Source organism: Oncorhynchus mykiss, chromosome 5 (assembly GCF_013265735.2).
Source record: "Oncorhynchus mykiss isolate Arlee chromosome 5, USDA_OmykA_1.1, whole genome shotgun sequence".
Classification (NCBI taxonomy): domain Eukaryota; kingdom Metazoa; phylum Chordata; class Actinopteri; order Salmoniformes; family Salmonidae; genus Oncorhynchus; species Oncorhynchus mykiss.
This window is the reverse complement of record NC_048569.1, coordinates 81,639,072-81,655,597: the sequence shown is the minus strand read 5'-3', so window position 1 is coordinate 81,655,597 and position 16,526 is coordinate 81,639,072. Positions and strand designations below refer to the sequence as shown.

The window sequence follows — 16,526 nt, the reverse complement described above, 5'->3', positions numbered from 1 at the left end:
CAGTGGGGTGATGAGAGGGACAGTAGAGTGATTTAGAGGGAGCGTATATTGATTTATAGGTACAGTAGAGTGATTTATAGTTACAGTAGAGGGATTTAGAGGGACAGTAAAGTGATTTATAGGGACAGTAGGGTTATTTAGAGGGACAGTAGAGTGATTTATAGGGACAGTAGAGATGTATAAGGACAGTAGATTGATTTATAGAGACAGTAAAGTGATTTAGGACAGTAGAGTGCTGAGTACCAGGCAGTTAGAACTTTTGGTAGGTACTAATGACCAGCAGCAGCATCAGAGCTTGGAGAAGCCTAACTACCGTGATTAAACAGTCATACGGTCACCGCAACAGCCCTACTGTCAACCATGAAGGGCATTGGGTTCTATAACTGATTCAAGTATATTTAGCCAGGTCCTAATTTGTATGTCGAATTTTATGTTCCTTTTGATGGCATAGAAGACCCTTCTTGCCTTGTCTCTCAAATCGTTCACAGCTTTGTGGAAGTTACCTGTGGCGTTGATGTTTAGGCCGAGGTATGTATCGTTTTTTGTGTGCTCTAGGGCAACGGTGTCTAGATAGAATTTGTATTTGTGGTCCTGACCACTGGACCTTTTTTGGAACACCATTATTTTGGTCTTACTGAGATTTACTGTCAGGGCCCAGTTCTGTCAGGGCCCAGGTCTGACAGAATCTGTGCAGAAGATCTAGGTGCTGATTTAGGCCCTCCTTGGTTGGTGACAGAACCACCAGATCATCAGCAAACAGATGACTTCAGATTCTAGTAGCCAATTCGTTGATATATATATTGAAGGGGGTGGGGCTTAAGCTGCATCCCTGACTCACCCCACAGCCCTGTGGAAGAAAATGTGTGTTTTTTGCTCATTTTAACTGCACACTTGTTGTTTGTGTACATGGATTTCACAGTATTGTATTTTTTTCCCACAACACCGCTTCCATCAATTTGTGTGTATAGCTCTCTCTCTCTTTCTCTCTTTCTCTCTTTCATTTTCTTTCTCTCTCTCTCTCTCTCTCTCTCTCTCTCTCTCTCTCTCTCTCTCTCTCTCTCTCTCTCTCTCTCTCTCTCTCTCTCTCTTTCTCTTTCTCTCTCTCTCTCTCTCTCTCTCTCTCTCTCTGTCTCTCTCTCTCTCTCTCTCTCTCTCTCTCTAGGAAGGTTTATTCTTCTTCTTCTTCCAGTGATCTAGATGATGAATGGAGGGAGGGAGTTTTCCTCCCCTCTTCTCCTCTCAGGAGTTTGGCTCATTTGTATCCTGTCCCTCTCCTTTCTCCCCTCTCTCTGTAATCTTCGCTATGGGAAGTGGCAGTACAAGAACCCTGGTTAGTGAGCATACAGTATACAGCCACCCTCTCCTACACACCCTTACTGGTCACCTTCAAATAGACCTTGCCATCTGGGGCAGACCATCTGGACTGTACCACAGGGTAGCCAGTAGGGGGGTGAGACGAGAGCCCATTCAGGGAAGAAAGGGACGGTTAGTGTGAAACGCTCACTTACTGAACTGACTGAACCCTTGACAATGGCTATAGTGTTGCGGTCTGACAGATAGGTTGTGTGGTGGTTCACTGATTGTTAACTGGTGGTTAACTGGGAGTTTCTCCAGGGAATGGTCAGCCATGAAGAGGTGTTCAATTATTCATTGAATGAGATGTAGGTTTCACTGTTTAGTCTTTAAACACACATACACCAAAGACAGAGATACCAGCCAGTACCGAGTGATATACAATTATACCCTTTTCACAATATTCGTTTCACATTTTCCTTTTCAGCACATTTCCAGCAACTATGGTGAATGCATAACCAGGCTCAGCACAGTTTGATTTGGTTCAGCTCAGTAGTGTAAAAAGCCCTTATTAGAAGGAATACACAAAAACCTCTTAGAATGCACTAATTGAACCAATGTTTCTGTCTGGAACTTCTGTCCCTCTCTCTCTACATGGATTGAACTGGCGGTTCTCTATGACCATGGTGTCTGTATATGTCTAACCTCGCCTCCCTCCCTCTCTCTCTCTCTACTTCCCCCTTCTCGCTCCCCTATCCTCTCCGGCTCTTTCCCCCCCCCCCACTCTCCCTCTTTACAGGGATTGAGTTGTGCCTGCCAGGCTGGCGTTTCTCCATGACCATGGTGGCCAGTTTCCTCATGGTGGGCGGGCAGCTGGTGATGCCCGGGGTGGCGGCTCTGTGTCGTGATTGGCCCGCCCGGGATGATTGGCAGGTCCTGCAGATTTTCATAATCTGCCCCTTCGTCCTCATGCTGCCCTACATCTGGTAAGGAGACATGCCCAAATGTCTTCCATGTCACCACTATTCTGTTGAGACATTCACCCTAGAGTTAGAGGTTGAAAATTTGAATCACCATGTAGTCCCACCCACTGAGGGGATAGCCACACCCACTTAGAGAGTGGCCCCTCCCACTGATGAAGTATATCAGCCCACTGAGGGAGTCCTACATGCTGTGGGGTTAGAGGTTAAAGACTTGGTCATCAGGACCAGGCTTCGGCTTGTACAGTACATTACACACTGCATGCTCTGTTCAGATCTTTAGACAATACTCTCTTTCTCTCACTTCCCTTCTGTCATTCTTTCTCTCTTTGTCATGTTTACTTCTCTCTCTCTCCGTTCCTTTCTTTCTTTCTCTCTCTCCTCTACTCATTCCCTCACAACTTATTATCTTTCTCTTCCTACTCCCCTCCCATCTCCCCCCTTTCTCTCTGTAGGATCTTCCCTGAGTCCCTGCGTTGGCTCCTGGCCACCCAGCACTACCATCGCTCTAAAGCCATGATGCTTTGCATCGCCAGGAAGAACCAGGTCGACATGACAACCGAGCCCAGTGGCGTTCTAACAGGTGAAGGAGATGGAGAGACAGGGAGGGGAGAGGTAGAGAGACAGGGAGAGGAGAGGTAGAGACACAGGGAGGGGAGAGGTAGAGAGACAAAGAGTAAAAGGAGAGGTAGAGAGACAGAGAGGCGAGAGGTAGAGAGACAGAGAGGGGAGAGGTAGAGAGACAGAGAGTAAAAGGAGAGGTAGAGAGACAGAGAGTAAAAGGAGAGGTAGAGAGACAGAGAGGGGAGAGGTAGAGAGACAGAGGCGAGAGGTAGAGAGACAGAGAGGGGAGAGGTAGAGAGACAGAGAGTAAAATGAGAGGTAGAGAGAGAGAGGAAAAGGAGAGGTAGAGAGACAGAGAGGGGAGAGGTAGAGAGACAGAGAGTAAAAGGAGAGGTAGAGAGACAGAGGGGAGAGGTAGAGAGACAGAGAGTAAAAGGAGAGGTAGAGAGACAGAGAGTAAAAGGAGAGGTAGAGAGACAGAGAGGGGAGAGGTAGAGAGACAGAGAGGGGAGAGGTAGAGAGACAGAGAGTAAAAGGAGAGGTAGAGAGACAGAGTAAAAGGAGAGGTAGAGAGACAGAGAGTAAAAGGAGAGGTAGAGAGACAGAGGGGAGAGGTAGAGAGACAGAGTAAAATGAGAGGTAGAGAGATAGTGTAAAAGGAGAGGTAGAGAGACAGAGAGTAAAAGTAGAGGTAGAGAGACAGAGAGGGGAGAGGTAGAGAGACAGAGAGTAAAATGAGAGGTAGAGAGACAGGGGGGAGAGGTAGAGAGACAGAGGGGAGAGGTAGAGAGACAGAGAGTAAAAGGAGAGGTAGAGAGATAGTGTAAAAGGAGAGACAGAGAGTAAAAGGAGAGGTAGAGAGACAGAGAGGGGAGAGGTAGAGAGACAGAGAGTAAAATGAGAGATGGAGAGACAGAGAGGGGAGAGGTAGAGAGACAGAGTAAAAGGAGAGGTAGAGAGACAGAGAGTAAAATGAGAGATGGAGAGACAGAGAGGGGAGAGGTAGAGAGACAGAGTAAAAGGAGAGGTAGAGAGACAGAGAGTAAAATGAGAGATGGAGAGACAGAGAGGGGAGAGGTAGAGAGACAGAGTAAAAGGAGAGGTAGAGAGACAGAGGGGAGAGGTAGAGAGACAGAGAGTAAAAGGAGAGGTAGAGAGACAGAGGGGGAGAGGTAGAGAGACAGAGAGTAAAAGTAGAGGTAGAGAGACAGAGGGGGGAGAGGTAGAGAGACAGAGAGTAAAAAGGAGAGGTAGAGAGACAGAGGGGGGAGAGGTAGAGAGACAGAGAGTAAAATGAGAGGTAGAGAGACAGAGAGGGGAGAGGTAGATAGAGAGGGGAGAGGTAGAGAGACAGAGAGTAAAAGGAGATGTAGAGAGACAGAGAGGGGAGAGGTAGAGAGACAGAGTAAAAGGAGAGGTAGAGAGACAGAGAGGGGAGAGGTAGAGAGACAGAGAGTAAAAGGAGAGGTAGAGAGACAGAGAGTAAAAGGAGAGGTAGAGAGACAGAGGGGAGAGGTAGAGACAGAGAGTAAAATGAGAGGTAGAGAGACAGAGAGGGGAGAGGTAGAGAGACAGAGAGGGGAGAGGTAGAGAGACAGAGAGTAAAATGAGAGGTAGAGACAGAGAGGGGAGAGGTAGAGAGACAGAGAGGGGAGAGGTAGAGAGACAGAGAGGGGAGAGGTAGAGAGACAGAGAGTAAAATGAGAGGTAGAGACAGAGAGGGGAGAGGTAGAGAGACAGAGAGGGGAGAGGTAGAGAGACAGAGAGTAAAAGGAGAGATGGAGAGACAGAGAGGGGAGAGGTAGAGAGACAGAGAAGGGAGAGGTAGAGAGACAGAGAGTAAAATGAGAGGTAGAGAGACAGAGAGGGGAGAGGTAGAGAGACAGAGAAGGGAGAGGTAGAGAGACAGAGAGTAAAATGAGAGATGGAGAGACAGAGAGGGGAGAGGTAGAGAGACAGAGTAAAAGGAGAGGTAGAGAGACAGAGGGGAGAGGTAGAGAGACAGAGAGTAAAAGGAGAGGTAGAGAGACAGAGGGGGAGAGGTAGAGAGACAGAGAGTAAAAGGAGAGGTAGAGAGACAGAGGGGGGAGAGGTAGAGAGACAGAGAGTAAAAAGGAGAGGTAGAGAGACAGAGGGGGGAGAGGTAGAGAGACAGAGGGGGGAGAGGTAGAGAGACAGAGAGTAAAATGAGAGGTAGAGAGACAGAGAGGGGAGAGGTAGATAGACAGAGAGGGGAGAGGTAGAGAGACAGAGAGTAAAAGGAGATGTAGAGAGACAGAGAGGGGAGAGGTAGAGAGACAGAGTAAAAGGAGAGGTAGAGAGACAGAGAGGGGAGAGGTAGAGAGACAGAGAGTAAAAGGAGAGGTAGAGAGACAGAGAGTAAAAGGAGAGGTAGAGAGACAGAGGGGAGAGGTAGAGACAGAGAGTAAAATGAGAGGTAGAGAGACAGAGAGGGGAGAGGTAGAGAGACAGAGAGGGGAGAGGTAGAGAGACAGAGAGTAAAATGAGAGGTAGAGACAGAGAGGGGAGAGGTAGAGAGACAGAGAGGGGAGAGGTAGAGAGACAGAGAGGGGAGAGGTAGAGAGACAGAGAGTAAAATGAGAGGTAGAGACAGAGAGGGGAGAGGTAGAGAGACAGAGAGGGGAGAGGTAGAGAGACAGAGAGTAAAAGGAGAGATGGAGAGACAGAGAGGGGAGAGGTAGAGAGACAGAGAAGGGAGAGGTAGAGAGACAGAGAGTAAAATGAGAGGTAGAGAGACAGAGAGTAAAAGGAGAGGTAGAGAGACAGAGAGGGGAGAGGTAGAGAGACAGAGAGGGGAGAGGTAGAGAGACAGAGAGTAAAAGGAGATATGGAGAGACAGAGGGGAGAGGTAGAGAGACAGAGAGGGGAGAGATGGAGAGACAGAGAGTAAAATGAGAGGTAGAGAGGGGAGAGGTAGAGAGACAGAGAGGGGAGAGGTAGAGAGACAGAGAGTAAAAGGAGAGGTAGAGAGACAGAGAGGGGAGAGGTAGAGAGACAGAGAGTAAAAGGAGAGATGGAGAGGTAGAGAGACAGAGAGTAAAATGAGAGGTAGAGAGACAGAGAGTAAAAGGAGAGGTAGAGAGACAGAGAGGGGAGAGGTAGAGAGAGAGAGTAAAAGGAGAGATGGAGAGGTAGAGAGACAGAGAGTAAAATGAGAGGTAGAGAGACAGAGAGTAAAAGGAGAGGTAGAGAGACAGAGAGGGGAGAGGTAGAGAGACAGAGAGTAAAAGGAGAGATGGAGAGGTAGAGAGACAGAGAGTAAAATGAGAGGTAGAGAGACAGAGTAAAAGGAGAGGTAGAGAGACAGAGAGGGGAGAGGTAGAGAGACAGAGAGTAAAAGGAGAGATGGAGAGGTAGAGAGACAGAGAGGGGAGAGGTAGAGAGACAGAGAGTAAAAGGAGAGATGGAGAGGTAGAGAGGGAAAAGACACTGCATGTCAAAAAATAACTGTGTTCTGTCCATGGCCACTACACAGATCCCTGGTTTGCAGCTGAGCTGGCAGTATATACATATGGGAAGTTTCACGTAGAGTCAACAACAACACACCATTGTCTATTGCATTTACACGGATCACATTGTTGTTATAAACAACATGTAACTGCAGGTCTCTGATTTCAGTGATGAAATGTGTCTGCCTTGGATTCAGTCAGTCAGACACTGTCAAACACACACACACTCGTTCATTTTTATATGTGCAACTGCATGGGATTTAGTTTCATATGATGAAATATATCTGCAAGGCTTGATGCCAGACACACACACCCTCCATGAGAAATGAGTTTAACGCAGGGAGCAGATTAATACAGATGGATCGGATCTCATACACACACATCAACCCACGGAAGACCATTACTGTATAATCTGTGTGGTGTGGATGCTGGCTCCATGTATGTGCGTGCGTGTGTGTTGTTTCCTTGCCAGTGTAAAGGTCTCACACTGTGTTTAATCTCACCATCAGAGCTGGAGCATGAGCTGCATAAGAAGCCAAAGAGGACCTGCATCGTCAAGATGACCAGCACCAGAAACCTGTGGAAGAACATCGTCGTGCTCTGTGTCAACTCGTAAGTCTGTCTGTGTGTGTGCCCATCTGTGTGTAATTGTATCGAAGGCACTGGGTAATGTGCCAAACAGAGCATGAATTTCATATGAGTTAGGTTTCCCATTGAGAAACGGTACATTGGCCTCCCGGGTGGCGCAGTGGTTACTGCAGCGCCAGCTGTGCCACCAGAGACTCTGGGTTCGCGCCCAGACTCTGTCGTAACCGGCCGCAACCCGGGAGGTCCGTGGGGAGACGCACAATTGGCCTAGAGTCGTCCGGGTTAGGGAGGGTTTGGCCGGTTGGGATATCCTTGTCTCATTGCACACCAGTGACTCCTGTGGCGGGCCGGGCGCAGTGCGCGCTAACCAAGGTTGCCAGGTGCACGGTGTTTCCTCCGACACATTGGTGCGGCTGGCTTCCGGGTTGGATGCGCGCTGTGTTAAGAAGCAGTGCGGCTTGGTTGGGTTGTGTATCGGAGGACGTCTCTCCCGAGCACGTACGGGAGTTGTAGCGATAAGACAAGCTGCTAAAACAATTGGATACCACGAAATTGGGGAGAAAAACGGGGTAAAAATGTTAAAAAATAACAATAAATAAAATAGCCATTGTGGCTGTTTGCCGGTATAGTTTGTGGCTATGACAAGGCTGTTTGCCGGTATAGTTTGTGGCTATGATAAGGCTGTTTGCCGGTATAGTTTGTGGCTATGATAAGGCTGTTTGCCGGTATAGTTTGTGGCTATGACAAGGCTGTTTGCCGGTATAGTTTGTGGCTATGACAAGGCTGTTTGCCGGTATAGTTTGTGGCTATGACAAGGCTGTTTGCCGGTATAGTTTGTGGCTATGACAAGGCTGTTTGCCGGTATAGTTTGTGGCTATGACAAGGCTGTTTGCCGGTATAGTTTGTGGCTATGACAAGGCTGTTTGCCGGTATAGTTTGTGGCTATGACAAGGCTGTTTGCCGGTATAGTTTGTGGCTATGACAAGGCTGTTTGCCGGTATAGTTTGTGGCTATGATAAGGCTGTTTGCCGGTATAGTTTGTGGCTATGACAAGGCTGTTTGCCGGTATAGTTTGTGGCTATGACAAGGCTGTTTGCCGGTATAGTTTGTGGCTATGACAAGGCTGTTTGCCGGTATAGTTTGTGGCTATGACAAGGCTGTTTGCCGGTATAGTTTGTGGCTATGACAAGGCTGTTTGCCGGTATAGTTTGTGGCTATGACAAGGCTGTTTGCCGGTATAGTTTGTGGCTATGACAAGGCTGTTTGCCGGTATAGTTTGTGGCTATGACAAGGCTGTTTGCCGGTATAGTTTGTGGCTATGACAAGGCTGTTTGCCGGTATAGTTTGTGGCTATGACAAGGCTGTTTGCCGGTATAGTTTGTGGCTATGACAAGGCTGTTTGCCGGTATAGTTTGTGGCTATGACAAGGCTGTTTGCTGGTACACTTTGTGGCTATGACATGGTGGTGTGCCGGTACACTGTGGCTATGACAAGGCTGTGTGTGTGTGTGTGTGTAACTGGTGGGATCTGCTCTCCCGCTTGGGAAACCACACACTGGTTATAAACCTCGTTGTTCCAACCAACGTGAAATAGATATTAAATTGACGTCTTTGCCCAGTGGGCAATGACTTAACCATTAGACCAGGAGAGAATATCCTTCCGCCAGAGAGTCCAACTCACCTAGACCAGGAGAGAATACCCTTCTGCCAGAGAGTCCAACTCACCTAGACCAGGAGAGAATACCCTTCTGCCAGAGAGTCCAGCTCACCTAGACCAGGAGAGAATACCCTTCTGCCAGAGAGTCCAGCTCACCTAGACCAGGAGAGAATATCCTTCTGCCAGAGAGTCCAACTCACCTAGACCAGGAGAGAATACCCTTCTGCCAGAGAGTCCAGCTCACCTAGACCAGGAGAGAATACCCTTCTGCCAGAGAGTCCAACTCACCTAGACCAGGAGAGAATATCCTTCTGCCAGAGAGTCCAACTCACCTAGACCAGGAGAGAATACCCTTCTGCCAGAGAGTCCAGCTCACCTAGACCAGGAGAGAATACCCTTCTGCCAGAGAGTCCAACTCACCTAGACCAGGAGAGAATACCCTTCTGCCAGAGAGTCCAACTCACCTAGACCAGGAGAGAATACCCTTCTGCCAGAGAGTCCAACTCACCTAGACCAGGAGAGAATACCCTTCTGCCAGAGAGTCCAGCTCACCTAGACCAGGAGAGAATACCCTTCTGCCAGAGAGTCCAGCTCACCTAGACCAGGAGAGAATACCCTTCTGCCAGAGAGTCCAGCTCACCTAGACCAGGAGAGAATACCCTTCTGCCAGAGAGTCCAGCTCACCTAGACCAGGAGAGAATATCCTTCTGCCAGAGAGTCCAACTCACCTAGACCAGGAGAGAATATCCTTCTGCCAGAGAGTCCAGCTCACCTAGACCAGGAGAGAATACCCTTCTGCCAGAGAGTCCAGCTCACCTAGACCAGGAGAGAATACCCTTCTGCCAGAGAGTCCAACTCACCTAGACCAGGAGAGAATACCCTTCTGCCAGAGAGTCCAACTCACCTAGACCAGGAGAGAATACCCTTCTGCCAGAGAGTCCAGCTCACCTAGACCAGGAGAGAATACCCTTCTGCCAGAGAGTCCAGCTCACCTAGACCAGGAGAGAATACCCTTCTGCCAGAGAGTCCAGCTCACCTAGACCAGGAGAGAATACCCTTCTGCCAGAGAGTCCAGCTCACCTAGACCAGGAGAGAATATCCTTCTGCCAGAGAGTCCAACTCACCTAGACCAGGAGAGAATACCCTTCTGCCAGAGAGTCCAACTCACCTAGACCAGGAGAGAATACCCTTCTGCCAGAGAGTCCAACTCACCTAGACCAGGAGAGAATACCCTTCTGCCAGAGAGTCCAGCTCACCTAGACCAGGAGAGAATACCCTTCTGCCAGAGAGTCCAACTCACCTAGACCAGGAGAGAATATCCTTCCGCCAGAGAGTCCAGCTCACCTAGACCAGGAGAGAATACCCTTCTGCCAGAGAGTCCAACTCACCTAGACCAGGAGAGAATACCCTTCTGCCAGAGAGTCCAACTCACCTAGACCAGGAGAGAATATCCTTCTGCCAGAGAGTCCAACTCACCTAGACCAGGAGAGAATACCCTTCTGCCAGAGAGTCCAACTCACCTAGACCAGGAGAGAATACCCTTCTGCCAGAGAGTCCAACTCACCTAGACCAGGAGAGAATACCCTTCTGCCAGAGAGTCCAACTCACCTATACCAGGAGAGAATACCCTTCTGCCAGAGAGTCCAACTCACCTAGACCAGGAGAGAATACCCTTCTGCCAGAGAGTCCAACTCACCTAGACCAGGAGAGAATACCCTTCTGCCAGAGAGTCCAACTCACCTAGACCAGGAGAGAATATCCTTCTGCCAGAGAGTCCAACTCACCTAGACCAGGAGAGAATATCCTTCTGCCAGAGAGTCCAACTCACCTAGACCAGGAGAGAATATCCTTCTGCCAGAGAGTCCAACTCACCTAGACCAGGAGAGAATACCCTTCTGCCAGAGAGTCCAGCTCACCTAGACCAGGAGAGAATACCCTTCTGCCAGAGAGTCCAACTCACCTAGACCAGGAGAGAATATCCTTCTGCCAGAGAGTCCAACTCACCTACATATCTCTCTTTCCTCAGGTTGACTGGGTACGGTATCCACCACTGTTTTGCCCGCAGTATGATGGACCCGGAGGCTCCTGTGTCGGCCATGTTTCACGCTGACTACTACACTATGGCTGGCATCGCCGTAGCGACGTGCCTGGCGCTGTGCCCGGCCGTGGCATTCATGGGTCGTCGGGGCGGACTGCTCACCTTCATGATCATCACCGCCCTGGCATCACTGTTGCAGCTGGGTCTGCTCAACTGTGAGTTGGAAACACACACTGGAGACACACACACACGTGTTATGCACACACACACAAATGAAACACAGATATATATACATCTTATCTCTATGAAATAAACATTTGGGTCAACCTTCAGTTTATGAAAGCCCATGTTTTGTCAGATGTTTTAACAATCCCCCCTCATAATTCTTCATTCACAAATAGCTCTTCACATGGGTAAACACAAAGCAAAATCATCCTATTATAATTTGAATTTGTCGTAGACAAGTGTCATACTCAGATAATGGACTTACAGTGCTTCAGAGAAGTCATTACTAGGAGAATGTCACTTTCTGCATCATTACCTCTGTTCTTCAGTCATTATATCAGATCAACAGTATCTGTCAGACAAATACTGAGCTCTTCTAATGGCTATGCTCGTGCTAATTTTCTCAATTTTTATTCCCTCTATCCTGGCCTTTGTTTGAATATAGTGATTGGCAAGTACAGCCTTCGCCATGACACAGGTACAGTTTGACTTTATACAATCATACTGATTGGAAGAATGCAATCATTGGTTCCAGGTATAGCCCTTTAGGTTCCAGATATAACCCTTTAAGTTCCAGGTTAAACCCTTTAGGTTCCAGGTATAACCCTTTAGGTTCCAGGTTAAACCCTTTAGGTTCCAGGTTAAACCCTTTAGGTTCCAGGTTAAACCCTTTAGGTTCCGGGTATAACCCTTTAGGTTCCAGGTTAAACCCTTTAGGTTCCAGGTTAAACCCTTTAGGTTCCAGGTATAACCCTTTAGGTTCCAGGTTAAACCCTTTAGGTTCCAGGTTAAACCCTTTAGGTTCCAGGTTAAACCCTTTAGGTTCCGGGTATAACCCTTTAGGTTCCAGGTTAAACCCTTTAGGTTCCAGGTTAAACCCTTTAGGTTCCAGGTATAACCCTTTAGGTTCCAGGTTAAACCCTTTAGGTTCCAGGTTAAACCCTTTAGGTTCCAGGTTAAACCCTTTTAACCTGGGGCGGCAGGTAGCCTAGTGGTTAGAGCGTTGGGACAGTAACTGAAAGGTTGCTAGATTGAATCCCCGAGCTGACAAGGTACAAATCTGTCTTTCTGCCCCTGAACAAAGCTGTTAACACACTGTTCCTAGGCTGTCATTGTAAATAAGAATTAGTTCTTAACTGACTTGCCTAGTTAAATAAAGGTTAAAAAAGGGGGTTCTACCTGGAACCAAAAAGGGTTGACCTATTGGGACAACCAATTAACTGTTTTTGGAACCATTTTTCTGTAGAGCACCGATCAGGTGCTCTACAGGCCAGCCTCAGGCTCCATCTGTTGATTTTGTGTTGTAGAATATACAAAACAGTCATTAAATAAAATGAATGGCTAGTCAGTACACCACTGTGTTTGGTTTTTATTAAGTGAAATGTTTATACTTGTGATGTATGTGTCTCACCTCCTCTCGTGTCCCTCCTCCTCTTGTATGGTTAGTTCTGAGGGACACGCTAAACAGGAAGTTCTCTGTGGCATTCTCCATCATTGGAATGTTCTCCTCTCATGCCGTCAGCACCCTCAGCATCTTCTTCTGCGCTGAGATCACTCCCACCGTCATCAGGTAACACACACACACCTATGTATGGTCTGACTGCACCCACACACACCTAGTTATTTGATTCCTATAACTACATACTACAGGTGGTTGGTGGCACCTTAATTGGGAGGACGGGCTTGTGGTAATGGCTGGAGCAGAACATGTGGAAAGGTATCAACAACAACATCAAACACATGGACACCATTCCATTCACCCCTTCCAGCCATTATGAGCCATCCTCCCCTCAGCAGCCTCCACTGCTACTCACCAAGTTTTAGGTTTGAGTGGCCTACTAGCGCCATCTTTTGGTGCAGTCTGTATGTGTCATATAAATGCAATTTGACAGAGACTGCTGTTCTAGAATATAGATCAGGGAAGGGCAACTGGCGGCCCACAGATCAATTTCACAAGAACAACAAATATATGGATATAGTTTTTTTTGGGGGGGGGGTGACGACTCCGTCGGGGTCTCAACTTACTGTTGAGAGTTAGAATAATAAAATACACAAGGTGCAATTTTGAAAATTGATTGTGCATCAGCAGTTACTCAATTAGCTCATGTCAGCAAATTGTTTTTTATAGATTGGTAGTAATCTAGCGGCCCGCTATCTACACTTGTAGTAAGCATAGTGGAATTACTGACCGGGGTGGGCCCATTGCTCATCAGTAATCATATTAAAAACTGCAAACGTTTACCTCCCCTCTATAGTAAACTGTGTAGAATTGCAGGAAATTAAGTGTAAAACTGACTCTCCCTCTGTCTCCCTTCCTCCCCCAGGGGTGGTGGTCTGGGCCTGGTCCTGGCCAGTGCTGGCTTCGGCATGCTGACAGCCCCCATCATGGAGCTCCACAACCAGAAGGGCTACTTCCTGCATCACATGATCTTCGCTGCCTGCACCCTGCTGTGCATCATCTGTCTCCTACTGCTGCCCGAGCCGCGCAACCAGCCTCTGCCAGAGAGCCTCGCGGACGGGGAGAGCTACACTCGCCAGCCCCTCCTCACCCACCGGCCTGGAGAGCAGCACCTCCTTCTCACCAAGCCTGGGGATAGGGACTTATACTCCCGGGTCCACGACACGCCGCGGCATCTTACAGCCACCGGGGGCGCCACAACAGCAGCGGCTACTGCTCTTGCAGCAGTGCCGACATTGTATGTTACCAGAGGGGGGGTGATCAGTAATATTATGGTGTCAAATGGGGTGGGAGGGTCGTCGTAGCAGCAGACACACACTCCTCTCTGACACACACAGACAGAGGATAGGACGAGACTGTGCTGTAGGGATGGCAGGGACTGTCCCAAAGAAACTGTCCCACTCCTGGTCACTGTCATGACTGGCCTGGTCTGATGTGATCATGCAGTCAGGAGAACATGGAATAATTCCGCTTGTCAGATTCTTCCATGAGGAACTCTTTAATTTTAAAACATTCCCATTCTGGTGGGTTTAATGAAAATATTATCCCTCTCATTAGACTTATGATGCGATCTCTCCACGTTGTGTTAGTTTGAAAGGGGAAAATTGAGCTTCCCCAATCATGGACATCCAAGATTTGGACAAAAGAAAAAACGAATTACTATTCAGATGCCCCAGGAGGGCATCAATGGTTGGATTTAAATGGGTCGAAATGTAATATGGTGATGGGTTAGCCTGTAGAGTAGTGATTCTCTGTGTCCTGAATGTCACCATATTCCCTATATAGTGTACTGCTTTTGACCAGGGCCTGCATCGTGCACTACTCATGACCAGAGGCCTATCTATAGGGAATAGGGTACTATTTTGGACACTCAATATGATTTAGTAAGACTTTGAGGGCCTGCAATAGAACAGGATCTTGGAACAAAATATGGGAAAGTATGTCTTTGCAATTAACTGAAACTCATTACAATGACTTACATGCATTAGTGCCCATAGGGTAGTTGTTGCCAAGGGTTGTCAGTGTGTAGAATGAGCAGCATGGTTCCATGCTGAGGAGGGATGTCATGGTGTCTGTAAGTTATCAGCAGAGTAGTGTACTCAAACCGCATAGAGATAAATGTATAGAGCAGCAGAACAGACACTGTATTCTATATTTCATTTGAAACGTCATGGCTTTCAACAGTGATGTGTGCTCTATGCATTTAATTTCCCTCTACTTGGTTTTTTTTGCACTAAAATTCAAAGTTAAATCAAATGTAATAAAATATTTGTCAGCCAACTTGTTTTAGGTGAAACTGCTGCGCTCTAAATTGAATAAAAGGGTAGGCCTATGTACTGTTGCCTACTTGATGGGTTTATTTATGAATTTCTGCCTCCCACCCCCATCAAAAGTCCAAGTTGGCACTTTATGCTTAGTAGGAGTGGAATCACTATGATGACTTTAGAAAACAGAGTATTGCTTCTCCCATGTAATGTTGGTGAATGATGGTTGTCAACACAATGCTGTGAGTGACAGTCGGAAACCTAAAAGCTGTGATGGAAAAGGATTTGAACTTGACCTTTTCATGGTGTTTTTATTTCCGTATTCTATGGTGTTGAGTGGACAATACTAGTTAGTTACTAGTATGTGCAGAATATGTCCCAAATAGCACCCTATTTACTACATAAGTGCACTACTTGGTCAAAAGTAGTGCACTACATAGGGAATAGGGTACAATTTGAGATTGAGCCTGTCTCCACTATGAAACATATGTTTCTGAATGGCTTTATCATGATGGTTCTTTTGCTTAAAAAATACAATTAAAATGGTACAGGCTACTTTGAAAGAATCGTTCAGTAATTCAGTATTTATTTTTGTCATGTTGCCAAGGGCATTCTTGTTGCTTGAAATACCTTTAATTTAGTTAATTCTGACCTTTCCTGTCCCTGTTCTCAACACTGTGGTAAATAATGTTAGTAGTATATTGGTGTTTTTAGGACTTGTTTCAACCCGTCTCTTTAGCACGGTTAAATAATGGCTGGCCATGCCACAAAGCACAATGTCTATCGGGGTTTTGAAATGGTTAGTGTCTAGTTTATTAGGTTAGTACAATAGTGTGATCTAGTTAGAACAGCTGTGACTTACAGGGTGTTTGTATACAAACTCTACTCTAACATACAAATTATTAATACACACCTTACATTGGCGACCTCAGGTGATTTTATTTGGCTCCCCAAGTTTTCTGAAAAGATCGTAGAAACACCAGCAAATCAGCTCCAACTGATTTTAATTTTAGAAGTCTGTTCCAAAGTATTCCCACGCATAAGAGATATGTGACTGTATACAAATGTAAACAAGGTTTGAAATGATTTGTTTTCGTCAAATATATCTATTTGGGCTTCTTTCAGTCAATTTGCAGTCTACAAATTATTTTTAAGTATGACCTGGCCCCCTGACCATCCACTCAACCAAAATAAATCAGCCGCTGCTGAATCTAGTTAATGATCCCTGATGTATGGACTATCATATCTCATGTACTAGGCACATCAGTTATTTTCATAGGACAATTTGTCACACAATGTACATAGAGGACCTTAAAGGCCAAGTATACTCTATACATTTCTACCATGAACCATTGTTGATGCAAATGGCACATATTTTGACGGTGGACACCTTGTATTGTTTATTTGGTAGTTTGTAAATGTTTATCAATGAAATATTGTGGTAAAATAAATGAAATTCCATGAGTGATTGTCAACCACTAATATTTTCTAAATGTTTTTTTTATATGATGCACTTGTACATATTAAAACCATAAATGTTGTTTTGATAATAAACCACTTAATGTATTGTTTGTCAATAAATGAACACTACCGAGGTGATACATGTGATGTCTAAGTTTGTAGGTGGGCAGTGGGCACAGGAAAGAGGACTGGTCTCTGGTTAGATCTCAAGCAAGTGCTAAAACAGCAAGTGACAAACAGTCTAGACAGGTAGGTAATGTTGTTCTCTCCATTGTATTATTTTGGTAAAATGTCAATATAAATGGGGGAAAGATTAAAATGTATCCATGTGAACTTCCATCTCCTTTATCCTATTCTCCACCAGCAGAGACAGGTTGGAGTTGGTCATGGGCAGATTGTAGCTCACAAACACCCGTTTCTTAGTCCTCTTAGCTGGAAAACAAAGGATAAGGAGGACAGCTGGATTAGTGACTAGGACTGGGTTAGTGATGTTTCAAATCGTGTAAGCTGACACCAACAAAAGACAAT

General features: G+C 46.5%; 1 protein-coding gene across 3 annotated transcripts in view; it reads left to right on the top strand.

Moving 5' to 3' along the window:
- The window catches only part of LOC110524665 (solute carrier family 22 member 23), a 128,134-nt gene extending 111,998 nt beyond the window's left edge, over nucleotides 1-16,136 (top strand). For 2 of the 3 annotated variants that reach the window (XM_036978546.1, XM_036978544.1), the window contains exons 4-10: nucleotides 2,093-2,279; nucleotides 2,729-2,856; nucleotides 6,817-6,919; nucleotides 10,578-10,804; nucleotides 11,260-11,292; nucleotides 12,261-12,384; nucleotides 13,139-16,136. In XM_036978546.1, the coding sequence (XP_036834441.1) occupies nucleotides 2,093-2,279; nucleotides 2,729-2,856; nucleotides 6,817-6,919; nucleotides 10,578-10,804; nucleotides 11,260-11,292; nucleotides 12,261-12,384; nucleotides 13,139-13,577 (1,241 nt within the window). In that variant the 3' untranslated portion in view covers nucleotides 13,578-16,136. The remainder of the gene's footprint in view (nucleotides 1-2,092; nucleotides 2,280-2,728; nucleotides 2,857-6,816; nucleotides 6,920-10,577; nucleotides 10,805-11,259; nucleotides 11,293-12,260; nucleotides 12,385-13,138) is intronic. The other variant, XM_036978545.1, reaches the window with a different exon arrangement.
- Nucleotides 16,137-16,526: the final 390 nt, after the last annotated feature.